Consider the following 21,011-nt stretch of genomic DNA (forward strand, 5'->3'; position numbering starts at 1 on the left):
TCAGGTACAACAATGCTCCAAGCTGAGTCACAGCAAGGCAATATGAGAGACCTGAGCGGAAACTTAAAAGAGAAGCTGCCACAGAAGATTATATTCTCAAATTCTTTCCCAATTTTTTTGTTACTGGTTCTTACAAGGAGTGACATCATACCGATGGTCATTCTTGTAACCAGAAAGCTTCGAAGCCAGATGGAATTTCGTTGCATGTGATTGTATCACAAGTTTCTAAAGCTCTGTAACTTGAAGATGTCTGGACTTCGGCTCCCAGAATTCCCCAGCAAACATGGGAGTTGAAGTCCATCCATCTTAAAATGGCCATGTTTGAAAAAACACTCATCAATAAGATTTGTTTAGTTGTGTGTATTTCTGCTCGCTGAAAAAAAATGCTCTCGGCACCAAATTTATACAACAAGGATCTTTTAATATATAAAAATCATTTCGCTTCCTCCAAATACAGGTATTCCTCAACATACGATTACAATTGAGCCCCAAATTTCTGTTGCTACGCAAGGCAGTTGTTAAGTGAGTTTTGCCCCATTTTACAGCCTTTCTTGGCAATTTATTAAGTGAATCACTGCAGTTGTTAAGTTAGTATCATGGTTATTAACTGAATCAGGCTTCCGCTTTGAGTTTACTCGTCAGAAGGTCACAAAAGTGATCACATGACCCCGGGACACTACAATAATCATAAATATGAGTCCAAATGTTGATTACATGACCATGGGGATGGCACAATAGTTGTAAATATAAAAAAACGGCCTTAAGTCACCTTTTTCAGTGTTGTTATAACTTCAAATGGCCATTAAATGAATCGTTGTAAGTCAAGGATTATCTGTATCTTTATCTATAACTCTTCAACCAACAGGAAGATAGGAACAGAATCCTGAACGGCTTAAAATTCAGGAAAGGTTCCAGATACTCTTCCCAAGTCAGATTCACACATTATTCTTAACTTTCAACCGAAATGAGTGAGCAATATTTCTTATAATCCCATCAAAAGCTCTGCCAAAATAAGCAAACCATCGAATGTGCTTCATTCACATAACATGTTAAGATAATGGCTGGATTCCCACAACTGGCTGAACCACCAATTCTAGCGTCATGCATATTCGATGGACAAACCCAGTTTGGGATCTCTGGTTCATGTGGAATAAGTAAATAAGCTGCATATAAAGTAAATGTAACACCTATAACAGTGATGGCTAACCTTTTTGCCATTGCGTGCCAAAAGTGGGGCTCGCACGGGGGAGTGGGGGCGGTTTCGCGTGTCCCACACCCATAATTCTGTGCCCCGCCCCCTGCGCATGCACGCGCAACCTCCCCCATGCTCCCCCCACTTTTGGCATGGTGGGGTTCTTTTGCTTTTCCCAGGCTCGAGAGCCTTTCTAGGAGCCTGGGGAGGGTGAAAATGGCCTTCCCCACCACCCTCAGGCCCTCCGGAGGCAGAAAACAGCCTGTTTCCCTACTTCCACTGGGCCCAGAAGGCCCAAAAATCAGCTGGCCGGCACATGCATGTGTGCCGAAGCTGAGCTCGCGTGCCTACCGATATGGCTCCGCGTGCCACTTGTGGCACATGTGCCATAGGTTCACCATCACGGACCTATAACAACCTTCTCCAGACTCTGAAGCAATTGAGAAACAGTCAAGATTGAATTTTGCAGAACCCAAAGGCATCAACTGGAAATGTACACATCCATCCAGGGAACAGCCCAGTCTTCTACTTAGCTTTTTCCCGTCCAATCTGTACTGCAAACATTGGACCCAGATTTTTGTCTTGCACTTAACCGCTTCTCTACCCACAGGACGATTTGTGAGGTGTTGTGGGTGCTAATTAAGTGTTGTGTTGCAAAGTGTAACAAAAGACAAGGAAGTTTAGTCGTGGCCCATTAGGTCATTCATAGAACATAAAATAATAGAGTTGGAAGGGACTTTGGAGGTCTTCTACTCTGACCTCCTGCTCGAGCAGGAGACCTTATACCATTTCAGACAGATGGCTGTCCCATCTCTTTTTGAAAGCCTCCAGCGATGCCACAACTTCTGAAGGCAAGGTGTTCCATTGATTGATTACTCTTCACCTTTAGGAAATTTCTCTTTCGTTCTAGATTCAAAGTCCCTATTTTGCCTTTTTTGATTAAACCTACATCCTTTCTTTCCCAGCAGAGCTGATGGTGCGATAATTTGTCAATCACCTTGATCTGCTCCTCTACCCCTTATACTCAGGTGACTGTGTGTTGGGGTAGAACGTCTCTCCAATCACTGAAGGGTGGCTTAAGAGAAGGCTTCAAAGTTCTCATAGCTGGTGAAATCCTGGAGAAGTTCTTTGAGGTACTGGAAATCCGGTCTTTGGTTGGGATCCAGGTTCCAACATTTGCACATGATGGAGTACATGATAGGGGGGCACCTGGGCGGGCGGTGCATCTGGAAGCCATTTTGAACCTTGGTGGAGACCTCTAAGTTACTCATGCCTGTAGAAAGAAGGGAAAATGCAGCCTTATTTACAGTACTACTAACACATCTATGGATATTCTCAATCATCCAAGTCATGGTTGTTTCAAAAGTGCTTTTTCAAAAGGCGACTGGACTTTTTCCTTGGAAACATTTTGCTTCTCATCCAAGAAGCTTCTTTGCTTCTTACTTAATGGTGAGCAATAAAAGGATTTATATTTTCTTGGACCTGCTATGAGGATTGGTCGTTAGCTCTCTAGAGTCGCTAGAGACATATTATTATATAAATAATATAAATAATATGTCAAAGAATTGCATAGCATCTGTCCAAATGAAGTCGGAGACACTAACACAAACTTGTAATCTTTTATCTACAAAATATATATATTTGCTCCTAGAAGCACGAAGCTGAAGCCTGAAGATGATGAATGAGACTTCGTCGAAACGTTGCCAAGACACTTCCAATTTTATGCGGGAGAAAACCCGAATAACCAAAGACAGATATATATATATATATATGGCATTCAATATTATAGCAATCTTTGTCATCATCAAGAAGGAAACAACACAAGATAGTCAGGAACATCCTGAGGTAAATTAAACAGTACACAGAACACACAGACGAAAAAAGGCGGGAAAAAAGGGAAACTCCCCCTTTATACCCACAGCAACCAATCATAGTAGAGATTGCATCATGCATGAGTCAGCACTGTCTAACTTAGAGGTGGGGAAACTATGGGCCTTTTATGACTTGTGGACTTCAACGCCCAGAATTCCAGTGGCTGGCTGCGGAATTCTGGGAGTTGAAGTCAAAAAGACGTAAAGAGACCATAGTTCTCCACTCTTGCTCTAACTAATAAACTACAACCGTGTGTTGTAGTTTATTGTACCTTTTGTACAATTGTACCTTTTTTACCTATTGTACCTTTTACAGGTAGTCCTCAACTTACACAATTGAACCCAAAATTTCTGTTGTTATGTGCAACATCTGTTAAAATGCCCCACTTTACGACCTTTCTTGCTTAACCAGTTGTTAAGTGAATCACTGCAGTTGATAAGTTAGCAACCTGGTTGTTAAGTGAATCTGGCTTCCCCATGGACGTTGCTTGTCAGAAAGTTGCAGAAGGCGATCCCATGATCTTGGGACACAGCCAAGAGTCAGTTCCCAAGCATCTGAATTTTGATCACACGATCATAGGGATGCTGGAAATGTCCTGACTGTGAAAAATGGCCATAAGTCACCTTTTTTCAGTGCCGTTTGAAGGCAATGAATAATAAGTTACTCATTTATAAAAGTGTAAAATGTATTAAAAAGCTGTGATGTTCTTACTGTTGCAAACTGCCCACAAATTGTAATCAGTAGAGGCAATGTGTAATGACTTGCTAAAAGCTCCCTTGGAGACAGGAACCTACGCCTTGGGCAAGACCACAATCAGTAAGAAAGGAACATCAGCTCAAGGTGAAAATTAAAAGTAAACATGATAAGATGTAAAAAAGATGTTGAGACTCTAGAAAGAGTGCAGAGAAGAGCAACGAAGATGATTAGAGGATTGGAGGCTAAAACATATGAAGAACGGTTGCTGGAACTGGGTATGTCTATTTTAATGAAAAGAAGGACTAGGGAGACATGATAGCAGTCTTCCAATATCTCAGGGGTTGCCACAAAGAAGAGGGAGTCAAGCTATACTCCAAAGCACCTGAGGGTAGAATAAGAAGCAATAGGTGGAAACTAATCAAGGAAAGAAGCAACTTAGAACTAAGGAGAAATTTCCTGACAGTTAGAACAATTAATCAGTGGAACAACTTGCCTGCAGAAGTTGTGAATGCTCCAACACTGGAAGTTTTTAAGAAGATGTTGGATAACCATTTGTCTGAAGTGGTGTAGGGTTTCCTGCCTGGGCAGGGGGTTGGACTAGAAGACCTCCAAAGTCCCTTCCAACTCGGTTATTATTATTATAAGATAATTGGTTAGGCAGGAAATGTCAAGATGACCCTTTAGAGTGTAAAACAACTTGGAAAATGACTTAGGAGAATAAAGGGGAGTCGGGAGGGCTTCTTAGGCGTGGCGTGCAATGTGTAGGAGTATAAAATGTGTAGCTTGAAAACTGCTTTTTGCGCTCTTTGAACTCAATCCACTTGGGAAGGGTCTAAGAGGCCACGCTTGCAACTGCTTTTTATTTTTCTTCATTTTATTTCCAATAAATCTTTGATTTTGTGAACCAGACTTGTTTATGAATTGTGAGGATTAAAATATTTGGGTCTCATATCTCACACGTAATTTCGAACGGTCGCTAAGTAAGCTATTGTAAGTCGAGGACTACCTGTACTGTTCCATCTTCCAAATTCAATATCCTAACCTAACATAATAAATCTTACAAATCGAAGTGTTTCTAGCAGGACTACCAGATTATGTAACAGCTTTGTTCCCTATGCCATCTGTCTGGCAAATTTGCAAGATTCGTTTCTCTCGCCATGTTCACATGTCTACATCTGAACTGGACTGGGGTTGTTTCTCTGTGTCCTATAATACAGCGGTCACCAACTGGTGGTCCGTGGACCACTGGTAGTCCGCAAGAAAATTTTGGTGGTCCGCAGAAAAATTATTTGCGTTTTTTTATATTGCATTAAATCAGGGGTTCTCAAACTACGGCCCCTGGGCTGGATACGTGCAGTGAATGTTTGTGTTGCTGCAGAGAGTCTCCCCCTTCCAGGTCTTTTTGTGTGTGTCAGAGGGGGGGGGCAGAAATTCCGACTTGGGTTCTGCTTCGGCCTTCTGGTGCAGGGCTTTGGGCGAAGGCTGGAGGGCCTTGTTCCAGTGGGACTGCATCATGGCCTAGAACTGGCTGATCATCTCAGTCCGCTGAGCCTCCAGTCGCCAGTATCTGGCCTTGCACTCCCGCAGGTCTTCTCTCTGCTTGGAAAGCCTATGCTCCTAGTCCTCAGTGAAGTGCTTCTGCTGAGCCTCCTCCTCAGTCAGTTCCAATTTGAACTGAACTGTTTTGCCAGCTCTTTCTCATGCTGGCTGCTTAGCTCCAACAATTGCTTCCTGTTGGGGCACTAAGGAGCCCAGGTGGGCAGGTGAGGAGTGGCTGGGAGGGGAGGGGCAAGTAGAGGCCGGCGAGACACCCCTCGACATGAGTGAAATCAAGTTGACCATGCCCACCCAGTCACATGACCATCTAGCCACACCCACCCAGCCAGATCATATTAGTAGTCCATGGGCAGATCATATTAATGCTCCATGGCAGTGGTGACCAACCAGTGGTCCGTGGACCACTGGTGGTCCGTGAGAAAATTTTGGTGGTCTGCAGAAAAATTATTTGCATTTTTTATATTGCACTAAATACTATTTATCTTTTTAAAAAAATCATATTAGTGGTTTGCGGGATTTAAAATTAGGAATTTAGTGGTCCCTGAGATCCAAAAGGTTGGTGAACCCTGCTATAATATATGTGGGTATGAGCATAATTTTGTATTTGTATATTTGGTCATGTTTACGTAGTGTACGTTAGAGGTGGAGACCTTTAACAGCTGTATGCTATGAATACATCCAATGAATGCATCATTTTAATGCATGGCGTTCATTCAAAGTGACAATAAAGTTATTGTAAGTTCTAAGTCTAAGTTCTAAAGCAGGTGTCTGGCCTGGAAGCCATCTTTGCATTGGATCTTCAGGCCTGCCACATTTAGTGCTGTGGGAAACTGGAAGGGGGGAATTGTATGGAGCAGGGGAGATATATAATCATAATAACATTCCTTTCTCTAAGAGTCAAGGACATCTTGCCCTGCACCTGGAGGGGCGTGACTGGGAGGCACCTCCAGTTGGGATAGTGCCTTGATTGGACAATGTGATGGACATGTGGGTGCAGGGGTAAGGGACTTGGACTTTTCTATGGGTGGGGAAAACATGGAAGCTTTCAGATTCAGGTTTTCCCCGATGTGCCAATATGACATCTCTAATAAAATGGAACTTTGAGGAACTTCGACCCTTGGAGTCTTCTTTCGTTGGGGGTGTTACTTGGAACCCTGACAGCAGGGGTGTCAAACTGGATTTCTTCGAGGGCCGGATCAGCATTGTAGTTCTCTTCCGCGGGCTGGCCATGGGGGGGAAGGGATGGGAGTGACGCTTCCTGCAGCATCCTGCTGGCCAAAACGGGACACAGGGAGACCGCACGAGGTCCCCCTACGCCCCGTTTTCAGCCTGGACAGTCTCCAACAGCACTCTGCTGGCCAAAATGGGGTGGGTGGGGGCTCAAATGCAACCCGCGCACCCCGTTTTGGCTGCCAGAGGCTCTGGTCCTTTATGATTTCCAGGCCATCCCTGTAAGCCAGATTTAAGCACCCGCGAGCCGGATCCGGCCCCCGGGCCTGGAGTTTGATACCCTTGTTCTAAAGGGATCCAGAAGGGAAGAGTCCCCTACCAAACTCTGTTCTCTTGTCCCTATACCTGGATACGGGTTCTGCCCGCGAGTCATGATTTCATAAAGAAGGATGCCGAAGGACCACACGTCAGATTTGATGGAGTAGCATCCGCGGGAAAGGCCTTCCGGTGCGGTCCATCTGTACGGAAAACTCTGTGAGTAAGAGAGGTATATATCTTCCTGCAAAGACAGAAAAAGAAGGTGATCCACTTTGTACGAAGTCTTTGGAAAACTTTTGACATTTTTTGATCCCAAAAAGGGGTCTCGGCAGGCAAGGTCCAGTCAGGAAAGCACGCGCGTGGGGTCACGATCAGTGGTGGGATTCAGCCAGTTCGCACTTATTCGGGAGAACCGGTTGTTAACTTTCTAAGAAGTTTGGAGAACTGGTTGTTGGAAGAAATCTTATTTTGTTTTTGTTTTTTCCACTTACAGGGCTAATCCTGTAAGGAAGGTAGGAAGGAAACATTCTGGTGGTGTTTCTAGCCTAATCTTTATTGCCCTGCTTACAGAAAGTGCTTCTCTGGTTAACCCTTAGTACATTGTAACAACTAAGGCGAAGCACTCATAGATGTGAGTGACGTTAAGTTGGCCATACCCACACAGTCACATGACCACCGAACCACACCTACCCAGCTGGCCATTAGAGGAGAGAACCGGTTGTTAAATGATTTGAATCCCACCACTGGTCACGATCCACACCTTCTGAACACTATAAGTAGTCCTCGACTTGCAACAGTGTGTTTAGTGACTGTTCAAAGTTACAACGGCACTGAACAAAGTGACTTACGACCATTTTTCACACTTGTAACTGTTGCCACATCCCCACGGTCAAAGGATCAAAATTTGGATGCTTGGCAACTGGTTCGTATTTATGACGGTTGCAGTGTCCCCCGGTTACGTGATCGCCTTTTGCGACCTTCTGACAAGCAAAATCAATAGGGGAAGCCAGATTCACTTAAGAACCATGTTAGTAACTTAACAATTGCAGTGATTCACTTAACCACTGTGGTAAGAAAGGTCGTAAAATGGGGCAAAATTCACTTAATGAATGTTTCGCTTAGCAACAGAAATTTTGGCTAAGTCGAGGAGTACTTGTAATGTCAGGGATATATTACATTCCTTTTTATTTTCATATCAAGACCGAAACCTGTTATAGTGTATGCATAAAAATTGCAATATAGTATAGAGTCAGAGGCACAAAAGCAGTAATTATATTATGGAAAGACTGCTTGCAAAAAAAAATATGTACACAGTAGGAAATGTGCATTTAAAAATGCTACAGTAGGCTGAATACCTGTTGAAATATTTAGGAATCTTTTTGCTGAATTTACAACTGGATATGGGCTGAATCAAATTAACAAAAACCAAAAAAACAAAACAAGAAAACAACACAAAAATAACCAACATCAACAAAAATAACCCCAGAGAAACAAAATGAAATCAAAATAGAGATTGGTCCATCTCTAGTCTCAGCATAAACACACTACAAACCAACACCACCTTGCTTACAAGAGCTCACCCAGGCCCCATATGCTCTTCCCACTGCCTTTAAAACCTAATGCACAGTTTTAGTATCAGAAATCGAAGCTAATTGCATCAAGATAAGAGCAATGCCAGTTGTTATATAATGGAAAATAAATAAGGCAGATTGCTGCTTGGATTAGAGGGCATAAGGTTGCTTTGGTACTGAAACTTTTCTATCATTAATCTAGCATCTACCATTTATCTACCTCGTATTCATCTCTCTCTCTCATCTATCTCTCATCTATCTATCTATCTATCTATCTATCTATCTATCTATCTATCTATCTATCTATCTATCTATCTATCTTATGCAGGGGTGAAATGCTCCTGGTTTGGACCGGATCGCCGGATCCGGTAGCGATGGCGGTGGGTGGTTCGGAGAACCGGTAGCAAAAAACCCTGCCCCCCCCCGCCCCCATGCCCAGCTGAGCCACACGATCATCAGAGGTTTTTTTTTTAATTTTTAAAAGCATTTTTTTCTTCGGCCGAAAAAAATGCTTTTAAAAGTAAAAAAAAAAGCCTCTGATTATCGCACGGCTCAGTTGGGATCATCAGAGGCTTTTAAAAGCATTTTTTACAACCTCTTCAGCTGAAGAGGTTGTAGAAAAAATGCTTTTAAAAGTGAAAAAAAAAAGTTGGCCACGCCCATCCAGTCACATTACCCCCCACCCCCACCAAGCCAACCCACAAAACCAGTGGTAACAAATTTTACATTTCACCCCTGATCTTATGTCATATATCTATCTATCTATCATCTATCTATCTATCTATCTATCTATCTATCTATCTATCTATCTATCTATCTATCTATCTATCTATCTATCTATCTATCATCTATCTATCTATCTATCTATCATTAATGTAATTCTTACGATAAATGCTCTACTCCCAATTCAATTAGACAAAGATTTTGGACAAAAGCCAGTTGAACCTGATTTATTTTCAATAGGAGCAAGTAACTCAGAGTCATCCCAATATCTGCTCTCTACCCATCTACTTTTTTAAGCATTTAGACAACTGCTGTAACATCATAGAATAATACACAGACTCTAAAGCATGGAACATTTAAATCTTTTTATATCCAAGGGCCACAGGCAAATTACTTTCATCCAAAGCAATACCACTTTCATATTTTTAGTGAGAGAATTATAGTACTGAAATTACAATATTGATCCACCTTCCCAGGCCATCATACAAACTGATAACATGTAAAGCAGTGCTTAGTGTATTTTATAATGGCGATCGGAATGCCAAACACATTATTGTATTCCTACTTTGCAACATACAGGTATGAAATAATGATGCAAAAGATTGATCCACTGTTGTTTGAATATTTCTATTTCCTTTTCTCAAGATGAGACTGGATGCTGGATTCTGGATAGTGGATGCCATCCATTGAGATATATAATTGCTTAAGGTATGAGACAGGCACACCATGGTCATGATTGCAGGCATCCAAGATCGACCTACTAAATTTTAGTCTTTCAAAATTCTGCATCAAATGAATATTTTTGATGTATGGCAGTGCGTGCCACGTGATTGGTCTTGTACTTTCTCTCCCCACCATGTTGTGCAGACATCTTGTGACAAATGATTATTTTATTGGTACCCACCCTCCCTCCATCCCTCCCTCCCTCCCTTCCTTCCTTCCTTTGTCAACAAGTACAAGGAAACAAGTAACTGTATAGACATAGACATGGACACATGAAAAAAATTGGCACAAATAAAAGGATATAAATAGGCAAAACATAGCCATAAACATATAGAATGATTACATATAAATGGGGATAGTAGGACAGGGATGGTAGGCATGCTGGTGCGCTTATGCATGCCCAATTCTACTTTAATTGTTCACTTAGGTACTGCTCTTCAGCTGAAGAGGTTGTAGAAAAAATGCTTTTAAAAGTGAAAAAAAAAAGTTGGCCACGCCCATCCAGTCACATTACCCCCCACCCCCACCAAGCCAACCCACAAAACCAGTGGTAACAAATTTTACATTTCACCCCTGATCTTATGTCATATATCTATCTATCTATCTATCTATCTATCTATCTATCTATCTATCTATCTATCTATCTATCTATCTATCATCTATCTATATCTATCTTATATCATCTATCTATCTGCCTATCTATCTATCTAATCTATCATTTACATAGCATTCATATCCCCCCCTCTTTCCCCCTCCCCCACCAATCCTTATACTATGTTATTTTAACCTACTAATTTAATTGGACATATTCATCCTGCAATTTGGCCTTTCTGGATTAAATCCTATTTTTCTCGATGTTTTTGAGTCTCCGAAGGATTGAAAAGTACCTCGATCAGCCTGGCCATCCCAAAATCTCCCACTTTGCAGATGTTGTTTTCTCCCACCAAGACGTTCCTGGCAGCCAAATCCCGATGGATGAAATTCTGCGATTCCAGGTAGCTCATCCCCTCGGCCACCTGGGAAGCCAAGCTGACCAGCTCCACGATCTCCATCTCTTTCCCTTCTGGACCTGGGAAGAAACGGACAGGGACATGAGAACCACCTCATGAGAAACACCCTCTGGTGTTTTTTCCAAAAAGTTTTTACTTTTTTTGCAGATGGAGATAACAAGAGGCGTCGTCTTGCACATGGAGCTTAGAGAAAGACAGATTAACAGAGTCGGAAGGGACCTTATAGGTCATCTAGTCCAACCCCAATGTAGGTCATCTAGACCAAGGGTCTCCAACCTTGGTCCCTTTAAGATTCGTGGACTTCAACTCCCAGAGTCCCTCAGCCAGCAAAGCTGGCTGAGGAACTCTAGGAGTTGAAGTCCACGAGTCTTAAAGGGACCAAGGTTGGAGATCCCTGATCTAGACAACTCAGTACCCAAAAGATATCTCCCACTACGGGGACCAGACACTAGTGGACCAGATGTTTCCAGCCTGAAATTCAAATTCAGCTGCTCTGATGCTGGGCACTTCCTGTCTGAATAAAAAGCATTGGGTATTAGAAATAATTCAAGGTGGCAGACATATCCAGCACACCTTTCTCAATGTCAGCCTCCGCTCGCTACAAGTTTATCTGCTCCAAGTTTATTGCTTTATACTGTCTGCTGATTTAGGCTTTTATTACCTAGCTTGCTGCGGCTGTCATGGTAACGGGGATGGGGGGAAAACAGTGTTGGAAGAGAAACAAAACTTTAGAGGCTTCTTTGGATGTGTTCAGCTGTTGGAAGGAGGGCTGATAACAGTCAAGGTTAACGGCCCGAGCATGGAAGAGGGATGAAACCATCTGAAGATGCGCCCCACATGCCACCTGGGGGGACGTGGATTGGACAAGACTGACCGGACTACAGGGAGGAGGGCTTGAGGCATATTTCTTATATGTATATTCCGCACCAAATACCTCAGAGCTTGCTTTCATTTTAACATAACATAATAACATAATTCTATTCTATTCTATTCTATAACAGAGTTGGAAGGGACCTTGGAGGTCTTCTAGTCCAACCCCCTGCCCAGGCAGGAAACCCTACACCATTTCAGACAAATAGCTATCCAACATTTTCTTTAAAATTTCCAGTGTTGGAGCGTTCACAACTTCTGAAAGCAAGTTATTCCACTTATTGACTGTTCTGTCAGGAAATTTCTCCTTAGTTCTAAGTTGCTTCTCTCCTTGATTAGTTTCCATCTGTTGCTTCTAGTCCTGCCCTCAGGTGCTTTGGAGAATAGCTTGACTCCCTCTTCTTTGTGGCAGCCCCTGAGATATTGGAACACTGCTATCATGTCTCCCCAGTCCTTCTTTTCGTTAAACTAGAAATACCCAGTTCCTGCAACCGTTCTTCATATGTTTTAGCCTCCAGTCCCCTAATCATTTTTGTTGCTCTTTTCTGCACTCTTTCTAGAGTCTCAACATCTTTTTTACATCGTGGCGATTTTGTTTGCTTTCAGTTCATACCCAGTAAAAGTACCTTTCTCTAACAACAATGGAGTTTGGGTTTTTCTTTCTTGAGAATTGAAAGGAGGCATGCCTGACACTCCTCATATTTTTCCCACAATGACGACCCTGTGTGTTAGATTCGGGCAATAACGAGGCAGGAGACCAGATGAGTGACAACAACTCTTTAGTTTATAGTGAACCCAGCAAAGACAAACGGCAAAAACCCCTCTTTATATACAGTTCTGGCTGAGGCTTCAACCAATCAGCAACGTGCTATTTCCCGCCCAAATTTCCCTCCAAAACTTTTAAAGATACATTACACTCCTTCCCTCCCAGAATGCATTGTACCCATATTTACATAACATTAACATCTTATTTCTCTACGTAGTCACGCAAGTAGACAGGGCGTCTCCTAGCCCTTTCGGACCTGCGCAGTTCATTCTCTGGGAGTGAGTCGAGCTGGCCGGAGGGACTGTGAGTTCCTCCCAGCTCCTCCTCTAGGCCATCCGGCCCTGGACTAATGGCAGCGTCGTCCCTGCGATCGTCAGGAGGAACCGGTTGGTGTCGCTGGACTTCATCAGACCCAGATAAGTCCTGCGTTTTTTCTCGGTTTGAGTCAGCTGTGGATTCAAACATGTGGTAGTCAGGGCCTGCCTGATCTGTTTCTGCATTACTTACTATTCGTTTTCTTATTTGGTTTATATGGCGCTTCCAAACCCGGCCATCCTCCATATCTATCAGATATGATTTGGGCCCGGTTATTTCAAGGATTGTCCCCTTTAACCACGTTGGGCCCTCGCTATAATTGTGTGCCCATACTGAGTCGCCTATTGCCATTTCTCTTGTTTTACCGGTTGCCCCCTTGTACCCGTCTGGGGTGTATGCTGGGTTTAGGTGGTCTAATGGGCATCTGAGCTTCCTGCCCATCAACAACTCTGCCGGGCTACGGCCTGTTGTCACACAGGGGGTTCTGTGTTGAACGGCTAGGAATGTGTCTATTTTTGTTTGCCAATCGCCTGGCCTTATCCTGGATAACGCTTCTTTTGCGCTCCGAACGAAACGTTCTGCAAGGCCGTTCGTCGCCGGGTGGAACGGCGGCGAGAGGACATGTCTGATGCCCTCCTCCGCCAAGTACCCCTCAAACTGGGTTGCCGTGAATTGCGGGCCGTTGTCGGAAACTAGGGTGTCAGGCAGACCGTGGGTTACGAACAGGTGTCTCAGGACTGAGATCACGGACTCGGCCGTCATGGATCTCATAAGAATGATTTCTAGCCATTTGGAATAGGCATCGACTACCACTAGAAAGGTTTGCCTGTGGAACGGGCCGGCGAAATCGATGTGAATCCTAGGCCATGGCCCCTGGGGTTTCTCCCACTCGCGGATTGGGGCCGTAGGGGGTAGTGGCCTAGACTCCTGGCAGGCTTGGCATTTCCCTACCCTGTCGCTAATTTCCTTGTCCATTAATGGCCACCACACATAGCTCCTTGCTAACCCCTTCATTCTCACAATTCCCGGGTGGCCTTCATGCAGAAGTTCTAATACTTTTTTCCTTAATTTCTCCGGGATCACCACCCTATCCCCCCATAACAGACACCCCCCTTGAGCCGATAGCTCCTCTCGTTTCTTTACAAATTCCTTGAAACGCTCGCCTGGCGCAGCGGGCCATCCCCTTTGTACCCAACCAATTACAGTTCTTATTGTAATGTCCTTGTAAGAAGCCCTGGCCACTTCCTTGGATGTGACCGGGCCCGAGTCCAAAGAGTCAATCAGTAGGATGGGTGCCCCCGGGGTAGGGTCTTCGATGGTTTCCGGTAACGGGCATCTGCTCAGGGCGTCCGCATGCCCTAACTCCTTCCCCGGCCGGTGAAGCAATTTGTAAGAGTAGGCCGCCAGGAATATAGTCCATCGGGTCAGTCTGGGTGAGAGAGCCACGGGCGTTGGGCGGTCGCCTGCCAATAGGCCTAGTAGGGGTCTATGGTCTGTGATTATCTCGAAGTCACGACCGAATACATATTCGTGAAACTTCTTTACCCCGGAGACTATAGCCAATGCTTCTCTATCTAGCTGACTATAGTTCCTCTCGGCCGAAGACATTGTTCGGGAGTAATACGCTATAGGGGCTTCTGTCCCATTTGGCAATCTGTGGCTGAGCACAGCCCCCACCCCGTAGGGGGATGCATCACAAACTAGCACTAGGGGTAGCGTGCCGTTGTATTGAATGAGGAGGCTATCACTGGATAGGAGGTTTTTAACTCCTTCGAATGCCTTGGCTTCCGCCCTTCCCCATGACCACACGGCTGTCTTTGCTAGTAATTTGTGTAGCGGTTTGGCGATTGTTGCCTTGTTCTTTAAGAACACTGCGTAGAAATTTACCAGGCCCAGGAATGCCTGTAATTCCGCTTTGTTTTGGGGAGCGGGGGCCTTCCTGATGGCCCGTACTTTGCTCTCAGTGGGGTGGATCCCTTCCCTGTCTATCCGGTAGCCCAGGAATTCAACTGACCCTACCCCGATCTGGCATTTGTTCAGCTTTACCTTAAGTCCGGCAGACCGGAAAATGCCCAAAACTTTTCTCAGCCGTACTCCTAATTCCTCTAAATTGTCCGCAGATACCAAGACATCGTCGAAATAGGGCACCACCCCGGGGAGTCCCTGCAATAGCCGCTCCATTAGGTTCTGGAATAACCCTGGAGCCACGCTAACCCCAAACTGCAGCCGGGTGCATTTAAAAGCACGTGCGTGACGATTGTTTAAAAGTGCGTGACGATTGTTTGCGCTTCAGCTGTGCTGCTATCTACGGGTAACTGTTGATAGGCTTGGGCCAAATCCAGCTTGGCGAAAACCTGCCCTTGACCCAACGAGTGCAGCAAGTGTTGCACCACTGGGACAGGGTATGCACTCTTCTGCAATGCTTTGTTAAGCGTTGCCTTATAGTCAGCGCAAATCCGGACCGATCCGTCCGGTTTGACTGGGGTGACTATGGGTGTCTCCCATTTTGCGTGATCAATGGGCACTAGTATCCCCTGGCTTACTAGCTTGTCCAACTCCTGGTCGATCTTGGGCTTAAGGGCAAAGGGAACCCTCCTAGCTTTCAAGCGGATAGGGGCAACTTGTGGGTCTAGGTTAAAAGAAATAGGGGTTCCCTCGTACTTGCCCAGGCAGTCCTTGAAGACGTCCTCGAACTCCTTCATAAGTTCTTGTTTGAGGTCGACTTCGTTCCTGAAGACCCCGGTCACTCCCATGCCCAAAGCTCGGAACCAGTCCAGTCCTAACAAGCTTGGTAAGGTTCCGTCAACTATAGTGATCGGCAGGGTTTTCCTGAACTGTCCATACTTGACTTGGACGGACGTTACCCCTCGAACAGGGATCCGATTCCCTTGGTAGTCCTGTACCCGCAGCTTCTGGGCTTGCAGCTTGCGCTTCGCGATGGCAGGCAAGTCTTTTACGAGTGTGTACCAGGACATAATCGTGATCGATGAGCCGGTGTCCACTTCCATTTGGCACGGCACCCCTTCAATGTATGTCCTTGTGAAAATCTTTTCCTCTAGTTTCGTTGATGCGAGCCCCACTCGCACAGCAGTCTGGTTCAGTTTCGCGCCTTTTTTGAATGGACCAATCCCGGGCCGCTTCGCTGCTCCCGCGCTCTGATTGGTCGGTTTGAATTTTTGGCGGGAAGGTTGGGGGGCTCGGCAGGCCTGCGCTATGTGGCCTTTCTTCTCGCACCGCCGGCAAACCGCGTCCCTAAACTTGCAGTGTTGTCGTTGGTGTTGGCCCCCGCAACTCACGCATTCGCTCCGGTCCTCTCTCTCCGGCCTTCCGGTGTGGAAAACCTCGTCCTTTTCCTCACCCTCCGATTCGGCCTGGACTTCCTCATTGTGCACCGGGGTTGTTTTCGCTCCAGCCCCTGGCGCGTTCGGCATTTGCAGGGTCTCCGCCGCTTTGGTGGACATCTCGTGAGCCCTGGCCTCGTCCAGGGCTATTGCCAGCGTCAGGTTGCTTCTCGACAGCAGCCGCCGTCGCAGACGGATGTCTCTGACCCCACAAATGAGCTGGTCGAGCAATGCGTCTTCCAAATCTCTGTATTCACAATGGTTCGCGGCTTTTCTCAACGCCGCCATGTACACACTAATCGATTCACCCTCGCGTTGTAGCCGCTGTCGCAACTCGAACCGTTGGACGAACTTTGAGGGTGTTGGTGCGTAGTGTGCTCGAAGTGCCGTTTGCAGAGTTTGCCACGGTACCGACTGTACCGGCGTTGGCTCTGAAAGCGATTCTGCGGTGTCGAAAACCTCCGGACCGCAGTGGCTTAGGAAGTACGCTCGCTTCCTATTGTCCGAGACTCCTTGGAGTTCGTTCGCTTCGAGGAAACACTCGAAACGAGCCATGTATGACCCCCATTTCTCCTTAGCTGGGTCGAATGGCGCTGGCGGTGTGTAGCTGGACATCGCTGCTTTCCGCCCCTTACTGACTGGGTTCGCTAATTCCTGGTTACTTCGCTCTTTCGGGTGACCTCGCTGCCTCGAGATCCCACCCTCGTCACCAGTGTTAGATTCGGGCAATAACGAGGCAGGAGACCAGATGAGTGACAACAACTCTTTAGTTTATAGTGAACCCAGCAAAGACAAACGGCAAAAACCCCTCTTTATATACAGTTCTGGCTGAGGCTTCAACCAATCAGCAACGTGCTATTTCCCGCCCAAATTTCCCTCCAAAACTTTTAAAGATACATTACACTCCTTCCCTCCCAGAATGCATTGTACCCATATTTACATAACATTAACATCTTATTTCTCTACGTAGTCACGCAAGTAGACAGGGCGTCTCCTAGCCCTTTCGGACCTGCGCAGTTCATTCTCTGGGAGTGAGTCGAGCTGGCCGGAGGGACTGTGAGTTCCTCCCAGCTCCTCCCCTAGGCCATCCGGCCCTGGACTAATGGCAGCGTCGTCCCTGCGATCGTCAGGAGGAACCGGTTGGTGTCGCTGGACTTCATCAGACCCAGATAAGTCCTGCGTTTTTTCTCGGTTTGAGTCAGCTGTGGATTCAAACATGTGGTAGTCAGGGCCTGCCTGATCTGTTTCTGCATTACTTACTATTCGTTTTCTTATTTGGTTTATATGGCGCTTCCAAACCCGGCCATCCTCCATATCTATCAGATATGATTTGGGCCCGGTTATTTCAAGGATTGTCCCCTTTAACCACGTTGGGCCCTCGCTATAATTGTGTGCCCATACTGAGTCGCCTATTGCCATTTCTCTTGTTTTACCGGTTGCCCCCTTGTACCCGTCTGGGGTGTATGCTGGGTTTAGGTGGTCTAATGGGCATCTGAGCTTCCTGCCCATCAACAACTCTGCCGGGCTACGGCCTGTTGTCACACAGGGGGTTCTGTGTTGAACGGCTAGGAATGTGTCTATTTTTGTTTGCCAATCGCCTGGCCTTATCCTGGATAACGCTTCTTTTGCGCTCCGAACGAAACGTTCTGCAAGGCCGTTCGTCGCCGGGTGGAACGGCGCCGAGAGGACATGTCTGATGCCCTCCTCCGCCAAGTACCCCTCAAACTGGGTTGCCGTGAATTGCGGGCCGTTGTCGGAAACTAGGGTGTCAGGCAGACCGTGGGTTACGAACAGGTGTCTCAGGACTGAGATCACGGACTCGGCCGTCATGGATCTCATAAGAATGATTTCTAGCCATTTGGAATAGGCATCGACTACCACTAGAAAGGTTTGCCTGTGGAACGGGCCGCAAAATCGATGTGAATCCTAGACCATGGCCCTGGGGTTTCTCCCACTCATGGATTGGGGCCGAGGGGGTAGTGGCCTAGACTCCTGGCAGGCTTGGCATTTCCTACCCTGTCGCTAATTTCCTTGTCCATTAATGGCCACCACACATAGCTCCTTGCTAACCCTTCATTCTCACAATTCCCGGTGGCCTTCATGCAGAAGTTCTAATACTTTTTCCTTAATTTTCTCCGGGATCACCACCCTATCCCCCATAACAGACACCCCTTGAGCCGATAGCTCCTCTCGTTTCTTTACAAATTCCTTGAACGCTCGCCTGGCGCAGCGGGCCATCCCTTTGTACCCAACCAATTACAGTTCTTATTGTAATGTCCTTGTAAAGCCCTGGCCACTTCCTTGGATGTGACCGGGCCCGAGTCCAAAGAGTCAATTAGCAGGATGGGTGCCCCGGGTAGGGTCTTGATGGTTTCCGTAGCGGGCATCTGCTCAGGGCGTCCGCATGCCTAACTCCTTCCCGGCGGTGAAGCAATTTGTAAGAGTAGGCCTCCAGGAATATAGTCCATCGGGTCAGTCTGGGTGAGAGAGCCACGGGCGTTGGGCGGTCGCCTGCCAATAGGCCTAGTAGGGGTCTATGGTCTGTGATTATCTCGAAGTCACGACCGAATACATATTCGTGAAACTTCTTTACCCCGGAGACTATAGCCAATGCTTCTCTATCTAGCTGACTATAGTTCCTCTCGGCCGAAGACATTGTTCGGGAGTAATACGCTATAGGGGCTTCTGTCCCATTTGGCAATCTGTGGCTGAGCACAGCCCCCACCCCGTAGGGGGATGCATCACAAACTAGCACTAGGGGTAGCGTGCCGTTGTATTGAATGAGGAGGCTATCACTGGATAGGAGGTTTTTAACTCCTTCGAATGCCTTGGCTTCCGCCCTTCCCCATGACCACACGGCTGTCTTTGCTAGTAATTTGTGTAGCGGTTTGGCGATTGTTGCCTTGTTCTTTAAGAACACCGCGTAGAAATTTACCAGGCCCAGGAATGCCTGTAATTCCGCTTTGTTTTGGGGAGCGGGGGCCTTCCTGATGGCCCGTACTTTGCTCTCAGTGGGGTGGATCCCTTCCCTGTCTATCCGGTAGCCCAGGAATTCAACTGACCCTACCCCGATCTGGCATTTGTTCAGCTTTACCTTAAGTCCGGCAGACCGGAAAATGCCCAAAACTTTTCTCAGCCGTACTCCTAATTCCTCTAAATTGTCCGCAGATACCAAGACATCGTCGAAATAGGGCACCACCCCGGGGAGTCCCTGCAATAGCCGCTCCATTAGGTTCTGGAATAACCCTGGAGCCACGCTAACCCCAAACTGCAGCCGGGTGCATTTAAAAGCACGTGCGTGACGATTGTTTAAAAGTGCGTGACGATTGTTTGCGCTTCAGCTGTGCTGCTATCTACGGGTAACTGTTGATAGGCTTGGGCCAAATCCAGCTTGGCGAAAACCTGCCCTTGACCCAACGAGTGCAGCAAGTGTTGCACCACTGGGACGGGTATGCACTCTTCTGCAATGCTTTGTTAAGCGTTGCCTTATAGTCAGCGCAACCGGACCGATCCGTCCGGTTTGACTGGGGTGACTATGGGTGTCTCCCATTTTGCGTGATCAATGGGCACTAGTATCCCTGGCTTACTAGCTTGTCCAACTCCGGTCGATCTTGGGCTTAAGGGCAAAGGAACCCTCCTAGCTTTCAAGCGGATAGGGGCAACTTGTGGGTCTAGGTTAAAAGAAATAGGGGTTCCTCGTACTTGCCCAGGCAGTCCTTGAAGACGCCTCGAACTCCTTCATAAGTTCTTGTTTGAGGTCGACTTCGTTCCTGAAGACCCCGGTCACTCCCATGCCCAAAGCTCGGAACCAGTCCAGTCCTAACAAGCTTGGTAAGGTTCCGTCAACTATAGTGATCGGCAGGGTTTTCCTGAACTGTCCATACTTGACTTGGACGGACGTTACCCCTCGAACAGGGATCCGATTCCCTTGGTAGTCCTGTACCCGCAGCTTCTGGGCTTGCAGCTTGCGCTTCGCGATGGCAGGCAAGTCTTTTACGAGTGTGTACCAGGACATAATCGTGATCGATGAGCCGGTGTCCACTTCCATTTGGCACGGCACCCCTTCAATGTATGTCCTTGTGAAAATCTTTTCCTCTAGTTTCGTTGATGCGAGCCCCACTCGCACAGCAGTCTGGTTCAGTTTCGCGCCTTTTTTGAATGGACCAATCCCGGGCCGCTTCGCTGCTCCCGCGCTCTGATTGGTCGGTTTGAATTTTTGGCGGGAAGGTTGGGGGGCTCGGCAGGCCTGCGCTATGTGGCCTTTCTTCTCGCACCGCCGGCAAACCGCGTCCTTAAACTTGCAGTGTTGTCGTTGGTGTTGGCCCCGCAACTCACGATTCGCCCGGTCCTCTCTCCGGCCTTCCGTGTGGAAAACCTCGTCCTTTCCTCACCTTCCGATTCGGCCTGGACTTCCTTATTGTGCACCGGGTTGTTTCGCTCCAGCCCCTGGCGCTGCTCGGCATTTGCAGGGTCTCCGCCGCTTTGGTGGACATCTCGTGAGCCCTGGCCTCGTCCAGGGCTATTGCCAGCGTCAGGTTGCTTCTCGACAGCAGCCGCCGTCGCAGACGGATGTCTCTGACCCCACAAATGAGCTGGTCGAGCAATGCGTCTTCCAAATCTCTGTATTCACAATGGTTCGCGGCTTTTCTCAACGCCGCCATGTACACACTAATCGATTCACCCTCGCGTTGTAGCCGCTGTCGCAACTCGAACCGTTGGACGAACTTTGAGGGTGTTGGCGCGTAGTGTGCTCGAAGTGCTGTTTGCAGAGTTTGCCACGGTACCGACTGTACCGGCATTGGCTCTGAAAGCGATTCTGCGGTGTCAAAAACCTCCGGACCGTAGTGGCTTAGGAAGTACGCTCGCTTCCTATTGTCCGAGACTCCT

At 46.8% G+C, this 21,011-nt stretch overlaps 1 protein-coding gene across 2 annotated transcripts in view; it reads right to left on the reverse strand.

Moving 5' to 3' along the window:
• Nucleotides 1-400: 400 nt before the first annotated feature.
• Nucleotides 401-21,011, reverse strand: part of PTK6 (protein tyrosine kinase 6) — a 45,114-nt gene continuing 24,503 nt past the window's right edge. For both annotated transcript variants that reach the window (XM_058177428.1, XM_058177427.1), the window contains 3 exons: nt 10,710-10,891; nt 6,893-7,046; nt 401-2,465 (listed from right to left, as the gene is read on the reverse strand). In XM_058177428.1, the coding sequence (XP_058033411.1) occupies nt 2,269-2,465; nt 6,893-7,046; nt 10,710-10,891 (533 nt within the window). In that variant the 3' untranslated portion in view covers nt 401-2,268. The remainder of the gene's footprint in view (nt 2,466-6,892; nt 7,047-10,709; nt 10,892-21,011) is intronic.

Source organism: Ahaetulla prasina, chromosome 3, assembly GCF_028640845.1.
Source record: "Ahaetulla prasina isolate Xishuangbanna chromosome 3, ASM2864084v1, whole genome shotgun sequence".
Classification (NCBI taxonomy): Eukaryota; Metazoa; Chordata; class Lepidosauria; order Squamata; family Colubridae; genus Ahaetulla; species Ahaetulla prasina.